Here is a 27,131-nt window from a genome sequence, read left to right as displayed (position 1 = left end):
AAAAAATATTTACAGTCCCATAAGCCAAAACAAAGTCATCTTTGATTTTCTGTTTTTTTGTTTAACTATTTAAATACATTTCTCTATGTTCTTCAAAGATAAAGCCAGCAGTGAAAGTTTGTAGTAGCACTCTAAGGGTGAAATTCTTGCACAATAGAAATCAATGTCAAAATTCCCCTTAATTTAAATGGGGCAGGATTTCACTCTCAGGAGACAACATCCCCGTAGTTTCCTATCGTGTCCTCTCACAGATCCAGCAGTAAGTCAGCTAAGTAACAAGGTCACAATTTTAAAACATGGAGTCAAAATTTTCAAATGTAGATCCCTAAAGCTAGCCCCCTAAATGAAAGTGAACATGATTCTCAGAGGTGCTGGGCACTTGCATCTGTCATTGACTGCAGTGGGAACTGCAAGGGCACATAATCTCTGAACATGCCTTTTGGTGTGCTTGGTGGATATTTTGAGATAAAAAATAGATAAAAAAAAAAATAAGATGAGCTGTTTGAAACCTCACTCATAACGTGCTTGTGCAAACTCTCTGTTGTTCCATTATTTCCGCTTCCTGCTCTTGTTCACTTTTGTGCTAAGACTATTTAAATAAAGATCAAAATATTTTTTTTTAATAATTGGAAAAGTGTATTTTTTCACTCTCTTCATTATCAGAAATGGCTGAACAGTTTGGCTGAATCTTTCTTTAATATTTTCTAAAATTTAGCCTTAAACAGAGCCAGAAAAGTGTGAGTTTCAGAAAATGATATGAACTAGTAACCAAAAACAGGTTAGAATGGATACACTAATACAACCTTAACTATAGCTATCACTAATACTTCAGCTACATGGGCCTTTCCTAATAAACTTCCTGTCACGGAATTTGGGCATGCCTGTCATTGGAAGTGAAGGACCAAATGGATAGCGAAGAAGATATTCAGGTTGTGCAAGGAGAATTATATTTCCTGGCATTCATTTCCATGCATCCTCAAAATTGAGGAGACTTGAAAGCTGAACCCGAGAAAGGACTGCACTTTGTTGCCTAGAAAAGTGGGATGGGGTATTGTTAAAGGATGGTAGACTACAGGGGAGGACATCCTGAAGAAAACTAGATTCTGCAAAGTTTGGCCCATAAACCTCTTGGCATTTGGAGAACAAATGAGGACTGAAGGCATTGACACAGGATTAATGCAGCAGAATTATTGCTCCGAACATTCCAAATTCTATGTGTCCCTTTCTTTTCCTACAGCATGATTTTATTTTTAATTCTGGACCCTACATCTGTCCCTCTGGCTACTCTCTCTGTTTGGCTCCATTAAGCTGCTTCAAATCTGCTCTGTTGAGGCTTCCAGGCTTCATACATCAAGTATCCCAGTCCCTGCTGCGTGCCGGCAGGAGAATGAAGGCAGCTGTGGATGACTGAATCCAACAGATTGAAGCCCTGACAGCATGAACGTGGCATTCAGTTTTGTGCCCCTGGGGTGACTGCCTGGTTTTCTGGCCCCCTAAGGCTAGGTCTGAAATAATGGAATTGCTAGTAAAAAGACTGAAGGCCAAGGAGATGGATTCACACAGAGAGAGGTTTTTAGAATCTTTGTTGGATGGAGAAAATGTGCAAGGAGCTGGGACATGAAATTTGTTAAAAAATATAAAAACAATGCAGCTGCACATGTACAGTACAAGTGCTCTTCAAGTACTTACTGGGGGGGGGCATTTTAAAAAATGCCAAAGGGGTTTAGGAGCCACGCCCTATTGAAAGACACTGACTTGATCTGAAAATCTCCCCATGTTCGATTTATGAAAAAGAGTATATGTGGTCGCATCATGAATGCTTTGCACTTGTATTTCTGTAAAGAACAGTTAGAAGGGAAACAGGTGGCTGTGAAATGCTAAGCAATGGATCTTAAATTGCCATTCTACTCTGAAAAGTGACTATATTAAAATGATGCCACCTTACTCCACAGATCTGCTCCCTGTGTGTCTTCAGAGTTATACTGCTAACTAGTGACAAAAATAAGTCTTTACTGCTCTTTTATTCCTCTTAGCCCTACAGAACCAATGCCCCTAGCCTGGGGGTTGGATTCTAGTCTGTCAATCAACAGAATTGTTTAAGGTCCAATCAGTTACACCTGTGCTAACCCACAGAAGAAAATGGGGTTGCACAGGTGTCACTAAGGGCCTGATTTGGCTTGTGCTGAGAGAAGGAAGGAACCCAAGCTTACTCTCAGAGCCTCGGGTGAGTTTGCAGAGCTGGCAGTCAGGAAAAAAAAATCTTTTATTTGTAAACTGAATCACTGAGAGACAATGAACATGGATCGCATAAAGCAATTTTTACAGAATCACTTTTCAGGGTAGACACACCCTTTAATTTATTCTTACAAATCTTGCCTCTTGCATGCACATCAGCTTCCTTAAAGATTGTGTTTGTAGTTACTATGAGGAGTTTGTGCACCCCTGCAGTTCATTTGATTTACGTTTGACTCACTCGAAGAGATCACACACTGGTCAGAATGTAGTGCCCTGCTTTGAACTCTGTTTGCAGGAGGCAAAACTGTACTGATCATACCTAACAGCATCCACCCCATCCAGCCAGTCACAAATTTGTCCCTTTCCTCCAAGATTGCAATAAAGATAGGCTTATTCCTACTCCATCCAAGTGGTTAAGAGGCTTTCTTGGGTTTGTTCTGGAGACCTGAGCAACCCAATGGGATGGGGTTCATTTTAACCTGTGCAGTTTATGTAAGCCCCTCTTTTCATCATCTCCCAATGATATGTAAGTGTAAAACTGTCCCTCGTGCCTTGTCTTCAGACCAATGATGGAATACAGCTCAGTTAACTAGAGTGCTGTTCAGTGTACATCGAGGAGATGCAAGGGTTAGCCCATAGAGCCCTTTAGTATTTGGGACACTAATACTATTTTCTACATCTCTGCATCATCTTCAGTTCTACCTGCTAATGCTGCTTCAATTTCATGTTCTCTCAAACAAAAAGCCAAGGGATTCAGAGCAGTTAGCTCTAGGAGGGAAAGTAGAAGCCAAGGACTTATCTATTTGGAAGACTGAAACAATTGAGGTGTGTTGCCTTTGCCTGGGGACTCAGTGGCTCAGAGTATTAGGAAAAGGCTGTGTTAACCTTCTCCCTTGAGATCACTAGTTCAAATAGAGATCAGGCCCAAAGTTAGTATCATTTAAAGACTGTCCATTGGCCTACATAAAATAATTTGGGGGGCTGGGTTCAGTTCCCAATATCCACATCACAACCACCACCATTGTAACTGGTGCCCAAATTGGCATTCTCAGCTGAGAATGGTGAAGATTGAATGGCATTAACACTGAACTCCATTCTTATTCCTGGTGCTCAGATCGCACTGATGCACGTATGCAGGGCAGCACTTTATGGATAAACCAAGGACCTCAGTCTCCTGGGCTGTTGGGCTAGCACCTTTCACCAGCACAAGATGTATTTTAAAAATATTAAAAGGAAAGAATCATACTTATTCCTCATAATATTATGAGCCTGTTTTCAGGCTGATTTCACAGTAGTGTTACTTCTAGCCACAGATGGATTTATGCCCTCCCATTCATTCATTGATTAGGCCCAATACTTGAACACCACCTGCTGTGACTTGACTGAAATATGCAGTGGCAGTGAGGCAGGAATCGTTATAGTGCTGTGACCAATCAGGTAGGGATATCTATTCTAAGGAAGCTCTGCCACATTGAAAGCTCAATAAATATACAGTGTGTTTTAGGAAAAGGCAGGGCCCCAGTAATCTGGTTACAATGATGTAACTCTACTGAAGTCAAAGATACATTTAGTCCATAGTTTATACTGGTTGGGGCAAGTTGAAAGTTGTGAGGGGCACCGGAATGGCGTTAACATCCTTATTCTCATTGTAGGCTCGGGGATCTGGAGGTGGCAGGAGAAGGAACGATGCTGCCTCCCAGGATGACCATGACAAACCTTACGTTTGTGACAGTAAGTAGCACCCAAACCACCAACTCTGCTTCTGGCCTCGTCCAACCAGCTCAAATGTAATCAGGGCTTCATGTTCTCCTTTCCAGCATAGAGTCCTGCTGCTCTCTGACTTGCATGTCTTTCACTTGCTGCTGTTGGGGTTTTTGCATGAAAGAAAGAAAGTGAAATCACCTCTCATGCTCTGTCAATCTCTCTCTCTCTCTTTGGGGCTTCTCTGCCTTAACTCTCTCTTCCCCCACCCTTGTAAGATTCACCCTCTATTTCTTTCTCTGTTTCAGATAGTTACAAACAAAAGCTTAACTCAAAAATCTCCAACAAAGGTACTTCACCATTGTGTATATCTCACTTATTTTTGTGGTGAGTCCCTTTCTTTCAAAGTCCTAACTCTCTCAGCCCTTCCTCAGACAGAGCTCTTAGGGACATCAGTGGGAGCTGTGCCTCAGTAAGCACTCATTAAAACCCAACTGCCCAGTTCTGTCACTTGTAGGGTACAAGTACACACCAAAGGAAGGTGTGATTGTAGCACAGGTAGGTATACCCATGCGGGCATTAATCTAGCTAGCTCAAGTACCAACAGTAGTGTATGTGTGATAGCACAGGCTTCAGCATGGGTTAGCTGCCCCAGTGCTGCCTGCCAGGGACCCTGGGTACACAGCTCAGGTGGCTAGCCAGTGCTGAAGTCCATGCTTCTGTATTGTCACTACTATTGTTACTCTAGTTAGCTAGATGAAAGCTAGCATGGATGGGCCTAGCCACACTACTGTCATACCTTAATTTGCTGTGTAGATGTACCCTGGCTCACTGTGAGTAGTAGCTGACTCTGTGATGGGTTCCAATGGGACTGCATATGAAGTAAGGCATTACTCAAAACGAGCAAGGGTGTCAGACTGTGAGGAAGAACTCCAGAATTTGACATAGTATGAATTTTTTTTACAGCTAGGATCTATCCATTGGCATTTTTTCTTCTTCTTTTCAACTCTTTCTCACTTCAATACATCCTATTCAGTGAGTGACATGCTGGGCCAAACCCCTGTCTTTCTGAGAAGCTCCCACTTCAATGCCTAGAATAGATTGTGTGTTCATTGGGAATCTGTGCTGTCAAATACCACCACTAACTAACCAAAGCTAACAGAGTGCTGTTGTCTGTTGAGTCGGTTCCAGGATATTAGAGAGACAAGGTGTGTGAGGTAATATCTTTTATTGGAGAAGTTGGTCCAATAATAGATATTACCTCACCCACCTTGTTTCTCTGAAAGCTAATAGAGTCAGGAGGAGAGGTGACCATCTTCACTTCACAGCTCCAAAAGGTTTTGGTGGGGTTTGGGATGAGTTGGTACGCCCACTCCTTTCTGCCCCCAACCTCCCAACTTCTTCAGCCCCAAAAGACCAATAATCACAATAGTTATCTATGAATCTGTAGTTTTTAAAAAATGAAGAAATCTGGAACATACATGAAAGGTTTATTCCCCACAGTCCAGCCATGCTCTTTCATGGTGAGGTTGGGTGACCCTTGTATGGTGTTGTGACTGGCATTCCAAATGTCTTGCTTTGGCAATGCAAATACTATGGGGACTCTAGGGATGGAGGGAGAAAGGAAAGCCTTGAGTGGTCTCTTAATATGTTTGCACATGAATATAACCTGATCACAGAAGGAGGAGCTCTTTAGGGTGAAAGGATGGGGGGCACCTCTGCAGGTTTATATTTAAGGATCTGTTTTTACGTTGGAGGGTTGAAATTTCCCCTTCTAAGGATTGTCCAGAAGTCCAACACATATTTTCTGTTTAAAATCCTGAGCCTTTCAGTGAGAGTGGATGTGTGTGTGGGATTGTCTGTATCTCCTTTCTTGGAAATGCCCCCACATGCAAGGGCACTTCTGTGGATTATAGGCATTTTGAACATATTGTGACTCTTTTCTGGTCACTGCCATTTCCCTAGTGAGAGTATAAATGATTTAGCTCAGCTGCAGGATCACCCAGGCACCTTAGTGACATGCAAAGAGGTGATTCACAGATAATATGTGACACATCAAAGATATCAAAGCAGGCAACAGAAATCTGAGCTGAAGCCAAGGTTATGGTGCATGTTGTACTGATGTAGTTTTGCCCATTCCTAATTCCTGGTTTACATTTTAGAGCATAAATTTACTTTTTGGTTTTGAAAAATAAATCTTTCCGACTCCCTTTGGCTGAACTCTTTCATTTTTAAGAAACATCTGATCAGAAGGGGAGGACCAAGGTATATGGCTAAGAGAAGGTTGTTATAAGTCACAGAACTCTTTTACATTACTATGGGGGACCGGAGAGAGGGTTGCTCCAGCTATAGTGCCATCTTCTTGTGTGTCATCTTCTCCCTCCCTTTTAATATCCATTAGAACTTATATAAATAATTTGTAGTGAATAATTTATTTGACACATTTAGACCCCTTTTCTGTTAATGAATTGTCAGCAAACAGTTTAAGATTTTTAAAAAATTATTTCTTCTTCAAAATTATTTGCCAAATATTTTCTACAATTATATCTTGATCAGTAGATTGTTTGGGAGAAGTTAATTCCCAATAGTCAATGTACAAATTCACAGCTAGATTGATTAGTTTTAGATGGGAGCATGCAGGTTACAGAGTATCGTTTCTGTTCCCTGTCTCATTACTCTTAGAATCACATTACTGGTGTGAATAATTGCCTTCATGAGTCCAGAATTTGCTTTTCCTGTATATTCTCTAATTTTCACTCCAAATTTTCTGTTTCTGCAAACATGCCTGCCAGGAAATTTGTTTGCTTGAATGTTTGTGGAAAGTGAACAAACACAAAAGGCGCACAAACAGAACTGAATTGAAGTATTATTTATTTATTTAAAGGATATAGTCACAGAAAATTCTTTCAGGAATTTGACCAGCTATACTTCCCCATTTATAAAACTATGCTTATAGGAAACAGAATATATGTCAACAGTTGTCAGTACTCACATAAAGGTCTGTGAGAAGCTACCTGTCCATGTGTCAGCAGCATGGCTGTGAAGGAGCTAACCCCTGAGGCTGGGTTAGCCTCTTCACCTCTGACTTCTTGCTGGCAGACCTCCTTCCACTGGAAGAAGGGAATGCTACTCCAGAGAAGGAACTCAGCCCTGACCAAGTGGGGACAGGTAATTGGTTACGTGCCACCTGAGCGGATTTTGTCCAGTTGGTTGGTCCAGAAATTAGAACTGCTTGAAAAATGGAATTTTCGTCCCTCAGCAAAATTTGGTTTTGTTCCAAATCGAGATGAAAAGTCAAAAACGTGGAATTTTTTGTGAAATGAAAATCTTATTTCAATTTTATTGAAATATTTCATTCTGACTTGTTATACAACATTCTATAATGGTTGAAACTTTTTGACTTTTTATATTACATTCTAATATAACATAAATATTGAAACAAAATGTTTTGATAATTTCTCATAAAAAATAACATTGATATGTTCCCGGGAAAAGTTTCCATTTCATTGTATCAGCATTTTCTGATGGAAAACTGGTCAGTCTGAACATTTTCGACCAGCTCTACCGGATACCCTTGAAAAGGGGGTTGGAGAATGGGACTGAGAGGAGACCATGTGGGAGGGCTGTAGGCAGGAACGTGTACTACTGCTTACAAACACAGCCTGAATACATAACTAGGAGATAGACCAGAGATAGCCTGGATGTATGGCCTCAGGTAAGGTGCCAGGGTACCAAACCATGCTAGAAAGAAGACCCAACAAAGCACGGGGAAGACTGGGGAGCTCCTACTACAGCAGCTTCAGATGAACAACAGGGTACAAGTTTCAAATGAAGGGCAGAGTGAATGAATGAATGAATGTATAAATGACAGTAAAGGACAACTGATGACATATGGTCATAAATGTTGCCCCATGGGATCCACCAGCAAGACTAGTCTCACCACAGCTGTGTTCTTATCCATGATTTGGCTGTCTTTGAAAATCAAACATCTTCACTCTGGTAAAACTTCATCAACATTATATGGAGTTTCATAGCATGAGTTCTGGAACAAAAAAATGTGAACATCTCTAGCTTCTGAACTAGATGAATTGATGTTCTTCCATCTGTCTGAAGTGGTCCACCTGTGCTAAGTCATCTAGACGCTACGTAGGGCAGGTCTACACTGCAGCTGAGAGCATGCTTTCCAGCCTGGGTAGACAGACTCATGTTAGCTCTGCTTGAGCTAGCTCACAAAAAATAGCACTGTAGCTGGGGGCTGCACGGGCAGTGGTGTGGGCTAGATTTGTTCTCAGATGGCTAGCCCAAGCTGCTACCTGTGCTACCCCCAGCTACACTGCTATTTTTAGTGTGTTAGCTCAAGCATTGCTAGCATATGTCTATTCATCCGTGCTGGCAATCACGCTTCCAGCAGCAATGTAGACATTCCCTTACTCTTCTTCCTCCTTCTACTCCTTCCCCCACCTCACTGTAACTAATCTGCAAATATACTTACTTGCATCTTCTTTTAAATTCCATTGTTCTTTTCCTGTACTCTATCTTCACATGTGGGGCTTCCCTTTTCTGCTTCTGTAAAAGCAGTTGCTGCATGTAACTTTGTCAAGCATTTCCCCTCTCTAGTCTGTCTCACTGTTTCTTCTCATCTCTGTGTAGCTCTTCCTCTCTTTATAGTGCACTTTGATTAAGACAGCTTACTTTATATAGCATCCTTTGTACACAGACTCTTTGAGATTGGGATCCCAAGTGGACCTTTTAGTCCATCCCCTTCACAATGGCAGAACTGGTTTAATTCTTCCTATCATCCCTGATGGACCGGTGACTAATCCAGACTTGAGTGTCCCTAGTGATGCTGATTCTTGTCTAGAAGCTTGTTCTGTTGCCCCAACTGTCCTTTTGGTTATCAAGTTTCTCCAAATATTTAACCTGAATTTTCTCTGCTGCAGACTTACACCCATCACTTTGTATTCTCTTCTTGGTGCCTAATGAGAATAATTGTTTCTTGGCTTCTTTATATTATCCTTTTCTGTATCTGAAGACACTTATCATGTCTCTCCTCCAGATCTCTTATCAAGCTTGTTGCTCTCCTCTGAACTATCTCCAATTTGTTTGTCTTCTTTTCGCTGCGTGGTGGCCAAAACTAACCATAGCTCACAGCAGAAGGCTGAACTAGTGCAGAAGATAGGTATTAGGTTCAGTAACTATTTTTGCTATCTTGTTTTACCCATAATACTCCTAATATTGCATATTCCTTTTGTGCACATGTTATGAAAGCTAGAGAGGCAATAGACCTATTAGGTTAGTTAGTCCATTCTTTTGCCAGTGCAGGATTGTATTCTCCAGGGCTATTTTCACTCATGATTTAAAGATCTCAAGCAAAGGGGCTTTCTCCACTGCCACATTCAAACAGTCTTCATATTTAATATACCTGTTCCTTCTCCATGCTACCTCAGCTAGTTATCCTCCGGCTTCAATTTCTTCATTTTATTAATCTGTCTTACTTGAAACATGTTACATTTATCTTTGTTGGATCTCATAGTTATTAATCAAATGATTGATTTCAACTCCTTTCTCCAATTTATCAGGCTCATGCAGGGCATTTTTTGTTATTTTCCCAAGTGTCTGTGATCTTTCCCAACAATCTGTCCTCTGCACATGTCATTCTTGTATTCTCCTCTCCCCCTGCCAAATCAGTAATAAAAATATAGACTAGTACTGAACCCAAAATGGATGCTTGCAAGCGCCTAGGGCTAGTTTTTCAAAAGTATTTCAGTGCTTAACGATGCAGATAGGCACCCAGAGGGATTTTCCCCAGAGTATCTGAGCACTTAACAACTTTTAATATGTTTATTCTCACAATGCCCTTATGAAGTAGGGAAGTGCTGTTATCCTCATTTTACAGTTGGGGAACTATGACACAGCGAGTAAGTGCCCAGGGTCACACAGTCAGCCTGGGGAAGATCCAGGAAGTAAACCCAGGCTTGGTCTACACTTACCCCCCAAGTCGAAGTAAGGTACGCAAATTCAGCTACGTGAATAACGTAGCTGAATTCGACATACCTTACTTCGAACTTACCGCGGTTCAGACGCGGTCCACACGCGGCAGGCAGGCTCCCCGTCGACTCCGCGGTACTCCTCTCGTCTAGCTGGAGTACCGCAGTCGACGGCGAGCACTTCCTGGTTCGACTTATCGCGTCCAGACCAGACGCGATAAATCGAACCCGGAACTTCGATTGCCAGCCGTCGAACTACCCGGTAAGTGTAGACATACCCCCAGTCTCTCAAGTCCTAGGCTAATGCCTCAATCACTGGATCATCCTGACTTCAATTAACTTTTGAAAATCCCACTAGGTGCATCCTTTGGTACCTAAATACCAGTGTAAATGTGGCCCCTGGTGAATATTTTAAACTTGGCACTGAATTATTAATATTCTAAATTTGACTTTTGTTTTTTAAAAAAGCAGCCTCTACATTGTAGGTTGACCTCATCGATATTCTTCTAATTTTCTTGTGTGTCATGTGGCATAGTATCAAAGGCCTCATTAATGTCAGGATACACCTTGTTCTCTGCATTCCCTTTGTACACTAAACCTATCCTGTTAGGCTGGGATTTTCAAGCAGCCTAAGGGAGTTAAGGCACCCAACTTCCACTGAATTTCAATGGGAGCTGAGCACCCACTATCCCAGCCTAACATATTACATAACTGTGGCATGACTTGTTTTTTGCAAACATTTGTTGCTCTCTATTTATCACCATATTTTCCTGTATGTACTTACAAAGTAACTGCTTTATTCATTGTTCTAACAACTTACCAAGAATTGAAATTAAATTTGCTCCTCTACACTCCCCGACGTCTTTACCCACGTCTTTAAAATTGGCGTGATCCTGCCATCTTCACTTGAGCAAACTTCCTGTTGATTTCAGGGGCAGGTTTTCTGGAGCAAGGCCTGCAAGATCAGGTATTATGTTTGCTTTTTGCCTGGCCTCTGAGACCTCACCTGCCTTTTTTGTTCTCAAAATCATTAACTTTGTCTTTGATAGTACTTCCACTGGCCTCTTGAGCTCTCTAGGGTAAATATCACTGCATCCAGTTGATTTGAATATATTCTGATTATAGCCTTGGGACATGCTCCCTCAGAAGTCTGCTTTGTGTCACCCTTCCCTTGATAACTATTAGAAGCTTAAGTGCTAAACCACAGGATGACATTACCCTGCTTAGTGAGGACTGAAGAAAAGTAGCTATTAGGCACTAAGAACTAGAATAAAATAGAGGTGAAGTTAGAAGTGGATGGGGTTGCTATTAAGGATGGGTAAATAGGATGACATTTGGATTCAAATAGTATTGGGATTCAGAGGGCCTATTCTTTGGATGATATTTAGATGTCCAAAGCCAAATATCAGCCTTTTAGTCCATCCCTCACAACACTTAGAGGCTTCCTGTCCCTACAGTAGGTCTTAGGCCTCTAATTATTTGTGATTTCCATGTAGGATGATGGCAGTCCTGTGCCCCGTGAAACTGTTTGGGAGCCAATGTTAAACGAATTTGATGGTCTCAGCCCACTTTTAGATAAGTGTCCATATAAAAACCTCTAACAAACAACCATCATCACTCCTGCTGAACTTAGTGCTTATTGATTCCATTTTTGGCAGTCTCAGTAGAGAAGCCAAGGATTAAATAGATATGGAGATTTAACACTTCTCTGACCTGTAGAGGTGGGCCCCACTTAGATCAGGGTTGAGGCACATGGGTGGAGCAGGACAGGACTCTGTTGCTTTTTCTACCTGTGCTACGGGTGCTGTGGGGATTAACAGAGGACATCAGTTTTCAGGGTTTCCAATCCATAGCTTTCACCAGCAATTAATTTAACCACATATAGCCATATTTTTAAAAAAATGACATTTAAATGTTTTGTTTCAGTCTTTAATATGCATGTAGCCTGAAATTAGCACAGTAGGTAGGTACCAGGGCACATCCAGCTGGTCAGCCCAAACAGAACCACTCATTGTTTGGAAATCCAGTGGGAAATGTATTACCATTTTGCCATTCTGATTAACTAGATTTGCAACATGACACCCTTGATCAGCAAGAACCAAACCTACTGCTTTCCCACTGACGAAGATCAAAATACAACCTGTAAAATGTTAAACATCTCCAGCTTCCAGATTCTGGTTCTGATGGTTGTAATAATGGAAACTGTATTTCAGAGCCAATGCAAGACAGGGTTGGATTTTTTTTGTGAGGCGAACAGGAGGTGGGGATTACTTCACAAAATGGCTCCCTGGCAGTGATTAATTTAGGCTTTAGCATTTGACATTCCCTTCAGCTGAGAAGAAAGAACAGCCATTTGAAAGCAGGCAAAACAGAAGCAAAGAGAAGACCAATGTATGAGGGAAGGTGTGGTGAGAATGCAGCTCTCACACCTCCCCCTATTTCCTGTTTCCACTGACAATGGATGATTTTCTCCTGTTTCGTACTGGTGACAGATTGTACGTGTATGTGTATGTGTGTAGTGCTGGCTAGAACATAGCTCACCTCCTGCCAAGGACCACATGTGTAACAGTCTCAGAATGAGAGCAGTGCAGCCAATAAATAGATAGTGACAAAGCCTTTTGAGCCATAGATCTCAAAGCACTTTTTAAAACAAGAAGTATCATTATCCCCATTTTACATAAAGGAAAACTGAGACACAGAGAGGCGAAGTGACTTGTCCAAGGTCACAATCGTCTTCAGTGACGGAGTTGGGAATAGAACCTGGTTTTGTGAGGCTCCCTGTGTATGTAACTAAAGTGGCTCTAAGTAGGGCTTGTTTTCCCATAAAATAGTTGGGTAAAATGTTAATTTCATATTTAAAATTTGGAAGCAAATTAAGATAAATCACAGAAGAGCAGCTGTTGGAGAATGATGCTTAGTAAGAGTTTGATCTGCACTGTTTGTTTTGCTCACCCAGTTTGCCCACAACATAGCACTCTATGGTTTACAGCTAGCTGAATGCAAAACATATCACTAAAGTGCAGGATGGACCAAAAGGCATATCGGGCCAAATCCTTCAAAACCTGGCTTGGTTACCTGATTAAAGGCCAAGTCATAAAGAGAGGACTTGCCTCAGTGTTAGAAAACAGGAGAAAATCTGTCAATTGCTAGACTGATGTGTCCATCCGGAAGGAAAGTGAAAAAAAATACAAAGCTGTTTAATGGAGTGCAAAGCTACATGGTGAAGTTTGTAACTTGCACGTTCTTCATTTAAGTGGGAGGTGCCTGGTAGCAGAGCATAACATCCAATGGAGAGTTTTATATGTGTTGTAAGATCGTGTTCTGATCGCAGCATTGGCAATTAAGAGAATAAGAGAGATAAACAAGAGAGATTTGTTCTAAGCGCAGGACTGGGAATCAAGAACTCATGGGTTCTAATCCAGGTTCTGACACAGGATCACTGTGTGACTTTGGTAAGTCACTTAACCCCGCTGTGATTCTGTTTCCTCATCTGTATAATGAGGATAACATCACACAGGAGCATGGGAAGGATTAATTAGTTAATGTCTGAAAATCCCTTTGCATATGGAAAACATTATATAAGTGATAGTGTCTATAAAACAGTAATTATTAACAATACCTATCTCTGAACACAGTGATACGTGAGGTTAATAAAATATGTTCTATCTGGAAAATAAGAGATTAGACAGAATTTAGAACATAAGAACGGCCATACTGCGTCAGACCAATGGTCCATCTAGCTCAGTAGCCTGTCTTCCAACTGTGGTCAATGCCAGGTGCTTCAGAGGGAATGAACAGAACAGGTAATCATCAAGTGATCCATCCCCTGTTGCCAGTTTGGGGAGTTTCCAATATGACAGCCAAGTTCTGAGTTAGTTTTTATTCCAGCATACTCCTAGGGAAGGTGGTGATTGTTTTGCCTGGATAAGAACACAGGACACCCTTCTCTCCTACAAAAGATTAACTTGCACAGAGACTAGGAAATCCTAAGAATTTCAACAGGTGGAGTTGACAGTGTATGAGTGTGAGGAGTGAAAAAGTTTGGCCATCAAGAAGAAGCTGTGGGTTCAGCCTCAAACACCTGCAGCTCCTCTGAGATCCTCCAACCCCTCAAGGTATCCACTGGGCCATGTACAGTGGGCCCCCTCCCACTCTGGTTTAAATGTTCACTGGCCTCCTTCATTGCTAGGAATGCCCCTGCCTGCTGCTATCTTTGGAACCCCCCCGTCCCTATCATAAAGATTGCTACAGAAAAGGGGGGCCAGTTGTAGAATTTAGTACAGCCTTAGGTTGTGCTCAACAAATAACTGGCAAAAACACTTAAGTTAAAATATTGTAGTGAAGTCTGTGTGAATAGTATCTGTAGCTCACAAGAATAGTGTCGTTTTTTTAAAGCTTCCTTTTCATTCACATGAGCATAAATGGGATAGTGCAGGATATATCAATTTAACAATCAAGTAATCTACTATGAACATCTCTCCATCTGTCTTTTCCAAGGTATGTAATAAGAGTCGTATAAACTAGAAGAATTTATCTTTTAAAATCATACTTCTTTTTACTATAAGCCATATAACAATAAGTGTTTTCTATTTGTCTTGTTTGTGTAAAATGTTAAGGGTTGTGAATTCTTGCTATTTGCCTGCCTAATAATTTTTGTATCACCAGTGTGTCCCATGTTCTATGGCAGGGGTTCTCAAACTGGGGGTCGGGACCCCTCAGGGGGTTGCGAGGTTATTACATGGGGGGTTGCGAGCTGTCAGCCTCCACCCCAAAGCCTGCTTTGCCTCCAGCATTTATAATGGTGTTAAATATAGAAAAAAGTGTTTTTAATTTATAAGGGGGGGGGATCTCACTCAGAGGCTTGCTGTGTGAAAGAGATCACGAGTACAAAAGTTTGAGAACCACTGATATGGGATGAAGGAAGATCTGGGTGGGAGTTCTTTCCTCTTCTGAAATGCAATCAAAGAGTATCTGGCACATACTGAAAGGTGGGAGATCAAAATTGCCTTTCTTAAAGGACCTAAAAGACATTTCTTAAAGGACATATACCTAAGAACAGTCTTGTTTATTAACTCCCCCACCTCACTCCCCATAGGAAATTCAAAGTTAAGGTTACACTTAAGCAGCCTAGTGAGTTTAAAGTTTGGATATATACATTTAAGGCATCCAAACAACCTTAACTCTACCTCTATATATCTGCTTCTTCACTGTTATTTTTGTATTAAAGGTGTTTTTTAAAGGGTTTTAAGAAGCCTATGGCTGTAGGCATTTTAATTTGGGAAAACGTCTGTACTGATACAGTGAGTGTATAATTGCCATCTTTCCACCTTCCCTTCATCTTTTTTCATAAGGGCTATAGGAGGCCTGTGGTCTAGTGCTGTGAAAAACTTAAATTTGGAGGAGACTCCCTTGTATTTCTGTCTGACTCTTATAGTGCACCAGTGGCCATGGGATCTGGGCAATGAAAGAAGAGGTACAGAGACTTAAAACAAAAGTGGACTTTACTCAGACCTTCCTAGAGTTTGGTTGCTTGTACTTAGATTTCCCCCATCTTCCCATCTCACCTTCTGTTGCGGTGATTAGGTGTTTATAAAAATATAGGCTGCAAGTGATGTATTAAAACCGTGATACAAAAATGCTTGGGGATAGCTTTGATTTTTTCTTATTTTTAAAAAATAATTATAACAAATTTTCCTAGTGATCAGGTTACATATTGGAGTCTATTGCCCCAAGGAAAAGGGATAGGGGCTTACTTTTTTAAAATAAAAGCTTTGGTCTCCCATCAGTCACATGGCACTCCATCAAAAGCCCACCAGGGTTGATGGGCTGTTCTGATATTCCAGTTGGATAGTGAATAAATTCTCAAACATGCCTTCCACCCCTCCAAGAATTGATCCTGCGCACTAGGTCTTGCTAAGATCTTTTTATCACACTTAATTTGAAGTTTCTAGAACAAACCATTTTTGAGATGGACAAAAAAGAAAAAAGACTTCAAAACACACCACCTGTTTTTCTGATTCCCATGTCTTAGAAACAGCTTGTATAATTCCCCACAAATTTAACCAATACAGAAGACACCTGCAAAATTTGAAGAGGAAAGGATCTTTTTTTTTCATTTGAGGACCAAGGGGTTAAATTTGAGTTTACAGTGGTAAGTGAGTCTCTGCCTTAACGTAATATTTAATAATACCAGCAAGGAATATACGCAGTACTCTTTCATGTGTGCACCAAGCAGCTGTAATATAGTGGTGTCTTTCGGTAGCTACCAACTGGGGCTGGATTGGATCTGCTGACCTAGAGGTGAGAGAGACCATATCACTTTATCAGTCCCCTGACCCAGCCAGCCTCCTGGGAATTTCAGTGTTAACATTTTATCCTTCTTTCATACTTTTGTGCCTTAGATTCATTTGGTGCCTGATAATCCTTTCAGTTCCATGGGCACAATTACCACTGAAATTAACAAGACTTGCACCTATGTTAATGGACTCTGACCCAAGTTAATGGCCTCTCTTTAATGTAAAATTAATCAGCATTTTATGGCCTCCTATTAAAAACCAAAAATTCTGGTCTCTTGGATAATAGGCCCTCACATTTGACCCCCTTGTTGGAACTCTCAGCAAAGAGGGCAAGGGCTGGAGTGTCTTTCAGACTGAATTCCTCTCTCACTTTGGGATCTGGTCCCTCCTGAAGCATGTTTTCTGGCTAGCATGGAGGAAGCTTGCACTACTGCTGCCTAGGTTGTGTGTTTCCTGCCCACATCGAGGCATTTCTTTAACTTTTTAATTTTTTTAAATATATTTATTTTATTTACACAAAAGCAACAGAAATGTTATACATGTGTTATTTAACCATAGTGGATGGAGAAAAATAGGACAAGAATGGTTATCATTATGAATAGTTTATTCTTATTGATATCATGCCATAGATAAGCATGCTTTACAAACACCTAAGACCAGGTATGTTCCCCGAGGGAGTTTACAAATTAGTTAGAACAAGTTGAGATTAAAATGTTACTTCACCAATTTATAGTCTACAATTTCACATAATCTCCTCCTTAATGTGGATCATCCATCTGTTATTTGTGAGAAGTAGCAGAAAAGTTTTTAATAGTGAAACCAGATTATCTCAGTGTAAACGAACAAGTGCTTTTTGAGCTTTTTTGCTGAGCATTAGAACATTGTTGGACTCCTGCATGTGCGGAAGGTGAATGTGTGGGGTCTGTCAGGAGGCATCGGACCCCTGATGCTCCCTGCTCAATGAAAATCCAGATCGGGTTACCAACAAGATAGCCCTCAGGGAGCCTAGAAGGGCCAGGAGGATACACTGACCCATCAATAGCCAACAGGCCTGTTTCTTCTCTGGGCAGTGCAGAGTGAGACTGGAATAGAGGAGCTGCGAGCTCCCCGTGATAGCCTAGGGCCAGACCAGGGCTTTGCCCTCAAGCACCGCAGATAGGCATTTGCCTTGGAGTTTTGTTTGTTTATTTAAAGGTGCAGACTGCCAAAGTTTGAGTTCATTACTTTTAATGTGCTGTGTATGGAATGATGCCAAGCCTGTGGCCACAACTGGTGGACTGTGCAGGGCGTGCCTGCAGTACCATGCTTGGCCTTGCTTTGCACTACCTGCCACAGTGAAATAAAGTTGTCTAGAAATTGCACTGTGTATTACAGTCACACAAATCACATGGTTAAGAGGCATTTTCAGAATCGGACCATCAGAACACCTTAGAGAGAGCATTGATCCTAAGAACTGGATGGAGAGCCGCGAGCTGCTGGGTTCTGTTCCCAGTGCTAACACCAACTGCCTCTCTGGCCTTAGGCGTGTTACGTAGGGCTCAGTCGTGCAAACGGTACTGTGCAAAGTGTTAACTACCATGGGTAATCCCTGGGATGGGTGGACTAATCAGTAGTGAGTACTGGGTCTGGTAGTAAGAGTTTGCAGGATCTGTCCCTTATCTTCTGGTGCCTCAGTTATCCTATCTGTAAAACTGTACTAATGAGACTTAGGGTATGTCTACACTACAGGATTAATCCGAATTTAGATAATTCGAATTTGGGAAACAGGTTGTATAAATTCGATTGTGCGCGGCCACACTAAGCACCTTAATTCGGTTTTAAACCACATTAATTCGGTGGTGTGCGGCCACACTACCCCATTAACTTAAACACAGTAATTCGGTGGTGTGCGTCCACACTAACCCTAATTCGAATTAACAAAATCGATTTAGGCTCTACTCCGTTCGTCGAGGTGGAGTACAGAAATTGATTTAAAGGGCCCTTTAATTCGAATTAACTGGCTCTGTAGTGTGGACGGGTGAAGGGTTAATTTGGATTAAGGCAGCTAAATCCGAATTAAAGTCCTAGTGTAGACCAGGCCTTAGCTCACAAAATGGCTTTGAAAGAGAATTAGTTGACATTTGATAAAGTGCTTTGAAGATAAAAAGTGCTAAGGGTTGGGTTGTCGTTTTTACAGGCAATAACCTGAATAAAAATAAATTCCTATTAAAAACTTTAACCTATAGCTATCATGAGTCTTGTGATAAAGCTCGACCCATTGTAGAGTGTCATGGGAGCATAAGTAGTTTCATGAGTCTCAATGGTTTGAGTCTGTTATTAAGGCCTGTTGACTTGATGACCAAATAAGCGCATGCAGAATTTAATGGAGGATTCTCCATCACACAACAGATATTATTACTGGACTGCTCAGTGTGAGGCTTAACTGGATAGAGGATAGAAGCATCACTGCTGAATGGTCTTTGAACCAGAAGCAGTAGGTGATTCCTAACTTTTGTGTCTGGATTTAAATCGGGAAAGAAGATCTTTTAAAGATATTTTTTTTCTTTTCTTGCTGTTAGTAATATTGGTTCCTTCTCCCTGAGGTCAGTAATCATGAAACAATGCTGCTTGGTCTCACTCCAATTCCCATTGGTAAAGAGCTCATTATATCACAAAACACCAACACCACAAATGTCATTTAATTTAGTTTGACAGACAACCTTGTTGGCAGTCTCAGCGGACCGGTCAAGGACTGAGTGGGCCATGAAGATTGACCAATCTTCTCAACCTTAGAGATGCTCCATCCAGGCCAGGGATAAGGACCAATGCTGGTATAGAGTAGGGAAGCTTGAGTGTACTGTACGTGTTCTGGGGATAAATAGAGGACATTAGCCTGCAGGGCTGTCAGTCTGTCATCTTTCATCAGCATTATATTTGCAAAGTTTCAGATAACAACAACAAGAAGGATGTACAGTGATGTTAGTGGGGGTGATGTATTAAAGGCCATTCTCACTGTTGCTGTAGGTACTGATATTCCATTCTCTTCTCCCTTCCCTCATGTTTCTTTCCCTCTCAGTCTGTGGCAAACGTTATAAGAACAGACCTGGACTGAGCTACCATTATGCTCACACTCACCTTGCCAGCGAAGAGGGGGATGAAGCCCAAGAGCAGGAGACACGCTCCCCACCCGTCCACAGAAACGAGAACCACAAACGTGAGTAGTGTTTGCTTTTGTAATTCCTTCAGTCTTTTTTTCAGGGATGTTACCTCCACCTTCGTCTGTGCATTTCAGCAGTTGCTAAAATTGTTCTGCTTCTTTGTGAATGAGTGGAATCTGGATGTTTAGTGGAGCTAATCAACTTCAGCCTGCCCTGGTGCTGAGCTCAGCTAGTCAAGAATCCAGTTCAAACTCAGCATTAACTCTGCAGCAAATCACTCTTCCATCACTGCTCCTGTAGGGAGGAGATGACAAGGGGAGAGGGAAGGGAGCCCCACCTGCCTGTCATCAAACAGCCTCTTAGTGGTTAGTGTGGAGATCAAGAAAATGCACAATTCATGTCAGTGCATCCTCTGCTATTTTCTTTGAGAAAAGATCTTTATTCGCTTCTCAGTTTTATGGTATAAAATTATCAACAAATGCCCCATGATCCCACATCCCTAAACACCACTTTTTAAATATTAATCGGGAAAAATCGAAGGACTAAAAAATTATCTACACAGATCTGAGGGCACAAGAAAGGACAGAAGGGCTGTGCTCTGGGAATCCTAGCACCAAAGTAGGGGGAAGATAGTGTGTTTGCTGGCACAGGAAAGCCCATTTTAACCTTTTTAAGGCACAGGACTGGGAGTCAGGAAATCCATATTTTATTAGTGCCATTGTATCACTTAGCCCTCCTCTGCCTCAGTTTCCCTGTGTGCAAAGTAATAATTGCCTCCCACTCAGAGATATCATGTGGTTAAATTCATTGATTTTTTGTAAAATACTTTCAGGTCCTTAGATGGAAAATGCCATTTTAGTTCAAAGTAATTATTGTTGTTGTTTATTATTTATTGACAACAGAATGAAATGCTTATCAGAATAAAATACAGGGCAAATTCTTTTCTTCCTGACATAAGTATACAGTAAGAAACTTGGATCCAGGAAGCCATTTCCCCCTTCAGCAGGATAATCCATAACTGTCTCATGTGGTTATGGGGAGGGGTTCCCCTCTCTCCAAAGCATCTACTACTGGCCATTGTTGGGTTGGTCTGATCCTGTTGGGCAATCCTAAGGTTTTTATCACTTTTCTGCTCCACCTTTTCGTGTTTAACATGTTTACTAAGATGTTTTGACTTGTCCAGAAGCAGTTTTGACTTGCTGAGTTGTTGATAAACTTGAATTGACCATTACTCTATGGAGTTACTGTTCTGGCAGGCTTTAGAATATCACCATCTGGCCATTATCTCACAGGGAGGTGTAGGAGAGGGTTTTTTGTTTCTTTATTTTGTATGCTTGTCTCTAGATTAGTTTTCTGTGTCTGAAATAGGGTCTACGATACTTATCTACCTGATGGGACTTTTGAGGCTTAATTAATTTGTGTTGATCTTAGCCCTGCACAGATAAGCAAACCGAGAAGGGCACTGTCCCCCACCATTCAGCTTGGCACAGGGGCCAGAGGCAGGCCCAGTTCTTGCGGTTCTGAGGTTCAGGGACTGGGAGAGGTTAGCACTGTGAGTGGTACCAAACTCCACAAAAGGAGCTGGGAAGGATGGAATGATATACCTTCTTCATTCCACGCCAGCCAGCAAACCTGGGCCATTGTGGAGGAGAGCTCACTCTGCTCTCTGAAAAAGAGTGCAGCAAGAGCTGCTCAGACTTGTGCATCTCCCGAGCTCCTGCAGGTATTGTGCTTGAGGCAGGTGCGATGCCTCCGGGAGTGGTGCCTGGTGTGCAGCCCCCAACACAGAGAGTAGCTTAATGCCACAAGCATCCCCTTTGCATTTGTAAATCACTCTGAGATCCAGATCCTTGAGTGGAATGTTCTCTCTGCTCAAGAATCAGTGGCTACTGAGGGTGGGGACAGAAACCACGTAAAAGTGCCAGGAGATTTGTGCCGGGGGGAGTCACAGTAGGCTGGGAGGCAAATCCCTGGACTGGCTGTTTATTCCGTTTTTCTGTTTGTTGGTTTACAGCCTGGAGATCAGCTCTTGCATATTCCTTCTTTCACTTAGCAATATTTAATTTATGCTGCCATCCATCTTCCATGTGAATGCTAATTGTCCACGTTGCTAATATACAGTCTTTAAATGGCCCCTTTGTACATGGGGATGGTGGGGAGCCAGAGCGTCAGATCCTTCCTTTCCCCTAGTACTCCTGGGCATGTGTTATGAATTAGATTTGACAGGTCTGCTGTGTCACAGGGTCTGGGCTTCAAAAATCCTCTCTGTGTGGGCTTGTGGGAGGAGGAGGGGATGTTAATCCAAACAGCTAATCTGCAACCTACGGAAGAGAAGGGCCAGAAGTACAGTAAACAGCAGGCAGTGATTATTTCCTTAGCAGTGTGGCAGAGAAATACAAGCAGCCTAATTTAGAAAAGGCAAAGCAAATCCAAAGCAGCCATTTGGAATTTGCAGTGCCGTGGGAGGTGGGGTCTGTGGCAGTGAGGTTCAGGCAGACTGCTCCAGTATGAACTTCTTGCCATTTTATTCTCTCTACCACTCCCAAGTCTCCTGTTCAGTCACTGCTTGCAGCAGTATCCGCAGTAACAACTGCCCTGCTGACACAGAAGGAACCTCTCTGGAGCAGAGCCTCTGCCAGAGTCAGTTATTGATCTTCTGACTGGTGCCATCTCAACAGTTGATGGTCTCTCATCTTTCTCGCAACACTCCTCTGTCCCCATGCCCTCAGTCACCCGCAGGCCATCTTGGATGGCTACATATATGTTCCAGGGACTGAAAAAAAGATTTATATAGGAACAGCCTAATTTAAACTGACTGGCTTCTGATGGGTCTGTATCACAGAACAACAACCAGCCCAGGCGGGATGTTCCATTTCTTCTGAACTTCTCACTCTCCTTATCACTGTTTCGTGGGTTTTGTTGTCTGCCTCACGCACATATAGTTCAGCCTTTCCCAAATCACCTTCTCTGACCTCCTATTTCCCCCTAAAACAATGGAGCCTATGCTTTTTAATACAGGTTGTGACCATGCAGCGTTAGCTGATTTACTTATATGGGGGGGGAGGGAAGGGGAAGGGGGATGACCCTTCCTCAAGACCCAAACTTGCCTTAGTCCCATACAGACTTGTTATCTAATGTTGCAAATATTTGTCAGCCGGGTTTGAAATCATGAAAAAGAACTTATAGAAAACTGCTTAAAAACCAAGCAAACCTGAACAATAGAACAAAATGGTTCCACATCATGTCAAACCTGCTCTTCTGCTGTCTTCATCCTTCACTATTTGGCATTGGCAGGATGTGAGCTTCGAGCCCGGGGTGAGTCCATGAATCTGCCACTGAACACATGTTGCAATATATGTACATCTCATCCTAATGTTATAGGATGACTTGGGGTAGCTGGCGCCTGCAGATTTTGAAAGGTTTCTAAAGTGGGATTTTTATTAACTTGATATCTGTCTATTTAAATATATGTTTCAATGAATGTGATATTGTAAAACTAATTTAATTGCTAAAGGAACAGAAAGGTGTGTGCCTGTCTGCAAGGAACAAACCTTCTCCTTTTAAATGGGAGTGAATCATCTAAGTGGCACTTTGCTTTTTAAAACTTAAACATTAGGATGATTTCTAGTGTTCAGAAAAATTAGGGTCTCATAGTACTGTCTAAAGTCAGTCATAGTGTGAAAAGATGCTGTTCAGACTTCATGTGCCTGGACACCTCTTCCAATACCAGTCCGGACTTGCCACACACTCTGCTAATGCTGCTGAAGTCCAGAGCATTCACACAGCTCTGCTAACATGCAGATTTGACTTGTCAAACCAACTGCTGTACGAGTTCAGGGCATCTGCCAATTTTGCCCATTTCTATGGCAGATCTTGTGATGTGGACAAATCTCTAGTTGAGAGATCAGTCAACGGCATTTGTGTATTCTAAGCATAATTAGATACCTAGTCTTCAAAGATAAAAAATTAATGCACTAACCTCACTGTGCTTCCAAGCTGTCCTCCAGCTCCCCCACACAGCCTTCTTTGAAACATTTTTATTTCCATCCAGGCAGGGGGCTGGAGATGAATAAATGACAAGAGCCAGCCCCTCGGTTGGAGGTGAACTGTTTGTTCCTCTCCACAAGCAGCATCAATTTGAAAAGCTACATCAGGCCTCCCTTTCTCTGCTTTAGTGCTGTTTCTCACTGGGGAGGTGATGGGAGCTACATTTGAATGCAGGAATGCTCCAACACCCACCTTCCTACAGGAAATCCTACAGCAGGTGCCTTTTCAGTGAAGAGCTGCATATGCCCTGATTAGATATCTCATTAGTTTATTCCATTTTTCTTTCTTTTCCTTTGTTGGTTTTTATAAAGGAATGAATGTAAGTGTCATTTTAAAATGAAATTTGAGGGTGCTGTCAGACTTATAGCAGAAGTGGCTGCTGTCATTAAGGTTGCATAACAGGTTCCATTTGTACCCTCTGGTTTTAGTTAATCATAATTTTCCCAAACATTTACCTTTTGGGCTGACATTTTCCATGCCTGAATGTTGTGGGGAAGTTTGAGGAAACCTTGTTCAGTCATTATGAATGCAGGGAGGGTGAAAACATACATTTCCCCATTATACAAAATCTTCTTGAGGCTTTAAATGGCTGGGCGCAGACATTTTGGCAGGAAAGTAGCCTTCATTGAGGAGAAGCACTTTGAAGTGTTTTGGAGGAAATTGATCCTGATTTGACTGAGTAATTGGCCTTTAAAAATCATATGCTGCATCACTACCACTTCCTCCCTCAAAAAAACCAAGGCTGGCTCAGGTTCGGGCTCTCTGTATAGTATAATTCACATATTTATATTTTTTATTATAATTTTTCTCTCACCTCTCGACTCCTTTCTCCAAAGCAGAATACAAACCCAAGAAAGCTCCCAGTGTTTGACTGAGCTTGAAATTAGTTAACATGAGTTCACACATGCCTCATGGGTGCAATTTCCATCCTCAAAGTGCTCTACCTTTAGGAGGGACCAATGTGTGCCCATAATGTACTAGCCTATTTTGGATGAGTGCAGAGCTGCACTGCCCCAGTGTGAGCTCCAGGATGGATTGTGTCTCAGGTAGTGCAATCCCTCCCTAAGTTTCCAGTGTGATGGGAGTACTGTATTGCCAACCCCAAAAGTTAAAAACTCACAAATCAGATCCCTCCCAATCCTGAGATTGGCCCAGAAACCAGGAGATTTTAATATAATGGGTTTTTGGTCTGTTTTCTCATTTTTAAACTCACCCTGGTCATCTCCAGTGCGTGCTGGACAATTACCATGTTGCCAACTCTTACAGATTTACAGTGAATCACATGATTTTGGCCCCCTGCTGCAGGAGCTCTTGCTAGAAGATTCAGCTGAGATCAAATTGCTCAAATTTGTATAAAGTGCTGCCTGACGGCTCAGAGAGCTAACACCTTCTCCCCAAACCCAAAAAATCCAATTAATGTATGTATCCTCCCAGCCCCACACCTGCCCACCCACAGCCCATCAATTAATTATGGTCCGCAGCCCCATAGCCGTTCCTGTGAAAATGGCATCAGATGCTCCCTGTCCTACCCAAAAACTCCTCTTGACTCATAAGGGGAGGATGGGAGAACCCTACCTGTGTCCTGCAGAAGGTCTGATTTGACTGCTTTTCCCACTACCCCACCTCTTGGAAAATACCAGCCAATCAGAGCTACAGAGCAGGGCTAGAAATCACACAAAGGCCGCGAGACTGATTCCAGCAGGGGCCAAAATGCTGTTATGGGAGTTGCCAGTTCTGGGTGTGTGCAGATTGTACCATCTCTTTGGATGGTGCAGCCTTCTTCTCAGGCTTGCATGGCAAAGAATCTGGCCATTTCCTCTCATTTTGTTTGACTTGCATTTTTCCTCCCATGAGTTTTAATGAAAAAGTTGTAAAAATAGTTTATAGGAGAGAGCAATACATAAAAGTGTGTGTGTGTGTGTGAGAGAGAGAGAGAGGGAAGATGGGTGAAGTGAACTAAAATTCATTTGAGCTCCACTTGGCCTGTCCTTCACTACACCCACAGATTATACCATCTACCTTGTGTTATTCTAATCCAGAGCTCTGCCCTACACTAAAAAACTGGCAGGTCTGTGCAATGAGCCATTCCCTTTGCAACCCACCCCCATGAATTTCTCCATTTCTCACTAAAAACTGGGAATAAGCCAGGTGGAAGTGGGTGCATCTCCAGCTGGGAATCCATTTCTTGCTCTGTTAGAGGGTGGCTTTTCCTATGGTATATCTTCTAGCAGCTGCTCCCCCAAACTCCCATTGATGTATTTTTTTATTTTAATTTCTTGTTTCTTGAGTCCGTCTATTCTCTGTAGATGCATTTTGAGCAGCAAAATAAGGGGACATGCTACAATTCCTTACACTTGAGAGATGAAGTAATAACAGGTGGCAAGACCAGAGGCAACCGGAGCTAGGATTCTGGTTGCTATGGAAACATGTCAGCCCTGCAGAGGGATGAGATCTGTCAGCAGTAGGGGGGCAAAGAGAGCAAGAGAAGCACAGTGGCACTTACCCTATAGGTTCAGATTATATATCATCGAGTTCTCCAAGGGAAAACTTGAAATACACAGGATGGGTTATTGGCTGGCTTTGAACTGAGCTGGCAGCCAAATGTTGGACGTAGATGTGAACGGTGGGGAACAGGTACAGGAGGGGAATCTGGGCCTAAGTCTGAGACAAAGAAGCTTGTAATATTTTCTAAGAAAAATCCGTTTTTTTTTCTTCATTGCAAAATATGGGCTTTCAGGATATGCTCCTCTAGGTATCCATTATGGAATATCTGGCCTCAAGTGGAAGCAAAAGGCCTGCTTCAAAGCCCTTTGAATTCAGTTGGAAGACTTCTAGTGATTTTTGTGAACTTTGGATCAACCTGAAAGTGAGTAGGGCAATAGAAGGAACTGCCATGCAGTGAAGATTATTACCCCTGTTTATTACGGCAGTGCTGAAAGGCCAGCCGAGAATGGGCCCCCACTCTGCCAGGCACTGTACAAACACTGAGTGGTTGATGGTCCCTGCCCTGAAGAGCTTACAGTGTAAATAGACAAGACAGACACAGGGTCGGGGAAGGGGTAGAACACACAGGCAGAGTGAACTCTGAGATGGCAGCAAATGGAGTGTTAGTTTCATTTATTTATTTGTTTATGTGCATGGGCGGCGGGTGAACCCCCGCACTGGGGAGGCTAGCCTGCTGGCTGCACCCCTTCTGCCCAAGGCCCGGCCCCCTGTGTGCCGGAGCCCCTATCCCCCCCTCGGCAACTGGAGGAGCCCTGCGGCCTGTCCACCTCAGCCACGCCGGGCTATCCCCCCCGACCCCGAGCACCAGTACAGTCCTAGCTACGCCGGGCTGAGTTGCCAACCCCCTCAAGCCGGCCACACTGGGCCGAGCTGGCCCCTGGACGGGACAGGTCCTGGCCCCTCCAAACGCCAGGCCGAGCTGCCGGCCCCCCCACCCCCAAGCTGGCCATGCTGGGCCAAGCCATCTCCCGGATGGGACGGGCCCCGACCCCACCAAGAACCAAGCCGAGCCACTGGCCTCTCCGGAGCTGCCTGCTTGGCCCGAGCCACACTGGGCCGGGCCAAGCCGCCAGCCTCCCCGCACCTGGCCAGCCCCAGCGCACGGCTGAGCGAGCCACTTCACTCCCCCGCCAGACCCTCCGGCCCACCGCTGGCTCGCCGCATTCCCTCCTCACTCCCCCACCCCTGAGGAAGAGGGACATGGCGAGCAGTGGCAGGCAGGC

At 42.8% G+C, this 27,131-nt stretch overlaps 1 protein-coding gene across 4 annotated transcripts in view; it reads left to right on the top strand.

The window, feature by feature from the left end:
- DPF3 (double PHD fingers 3) overlaps window positions 1-27,131 on the top strand; it is a 203,059-nt gene that overhangs the window by 131,030 nt on the left and 44,898 nt on the right. For all 4 annotated transcript variants that reach the window (XM_024218832.3, XM_024218831.3, XM_026651475.2 and 1 more), the window contains exons 6-7: window positions 3,888-3,966; window positions 19,275-19,412. In XM_024218832.3, coding sequence (XP_024074600.1) covers window positions 3,888-3,966; window positions 19,275-19,412 — 217 coding nt within the window. The remainder of the gene's footprint in view (window positions 1-3,887; window positions 3,967-19,274; window positions 19,413-27,131) is intronic.

Source organism: Terrapene carolina, unplaced genomic scaffold (genome assembly GCF_002925995.2).
Source record: "Terrapene carolina triunguis isolate 2854851 unplaced genomic scaffold, T_m_triunguis-2.0 Scaffold96, whole genome shotgun sequence".
Classification (NCBI taxonomy): domain Eukaryota; kingdom Metazoa; phylum Chordata; order Testudines; family Emydidae; genus Terrapene; species Terrapene triunguis.
Note: the sequence above shows the minus strand (reverse complement) of the source record. Positions and strands in the feature narration are given on the sequence as shown.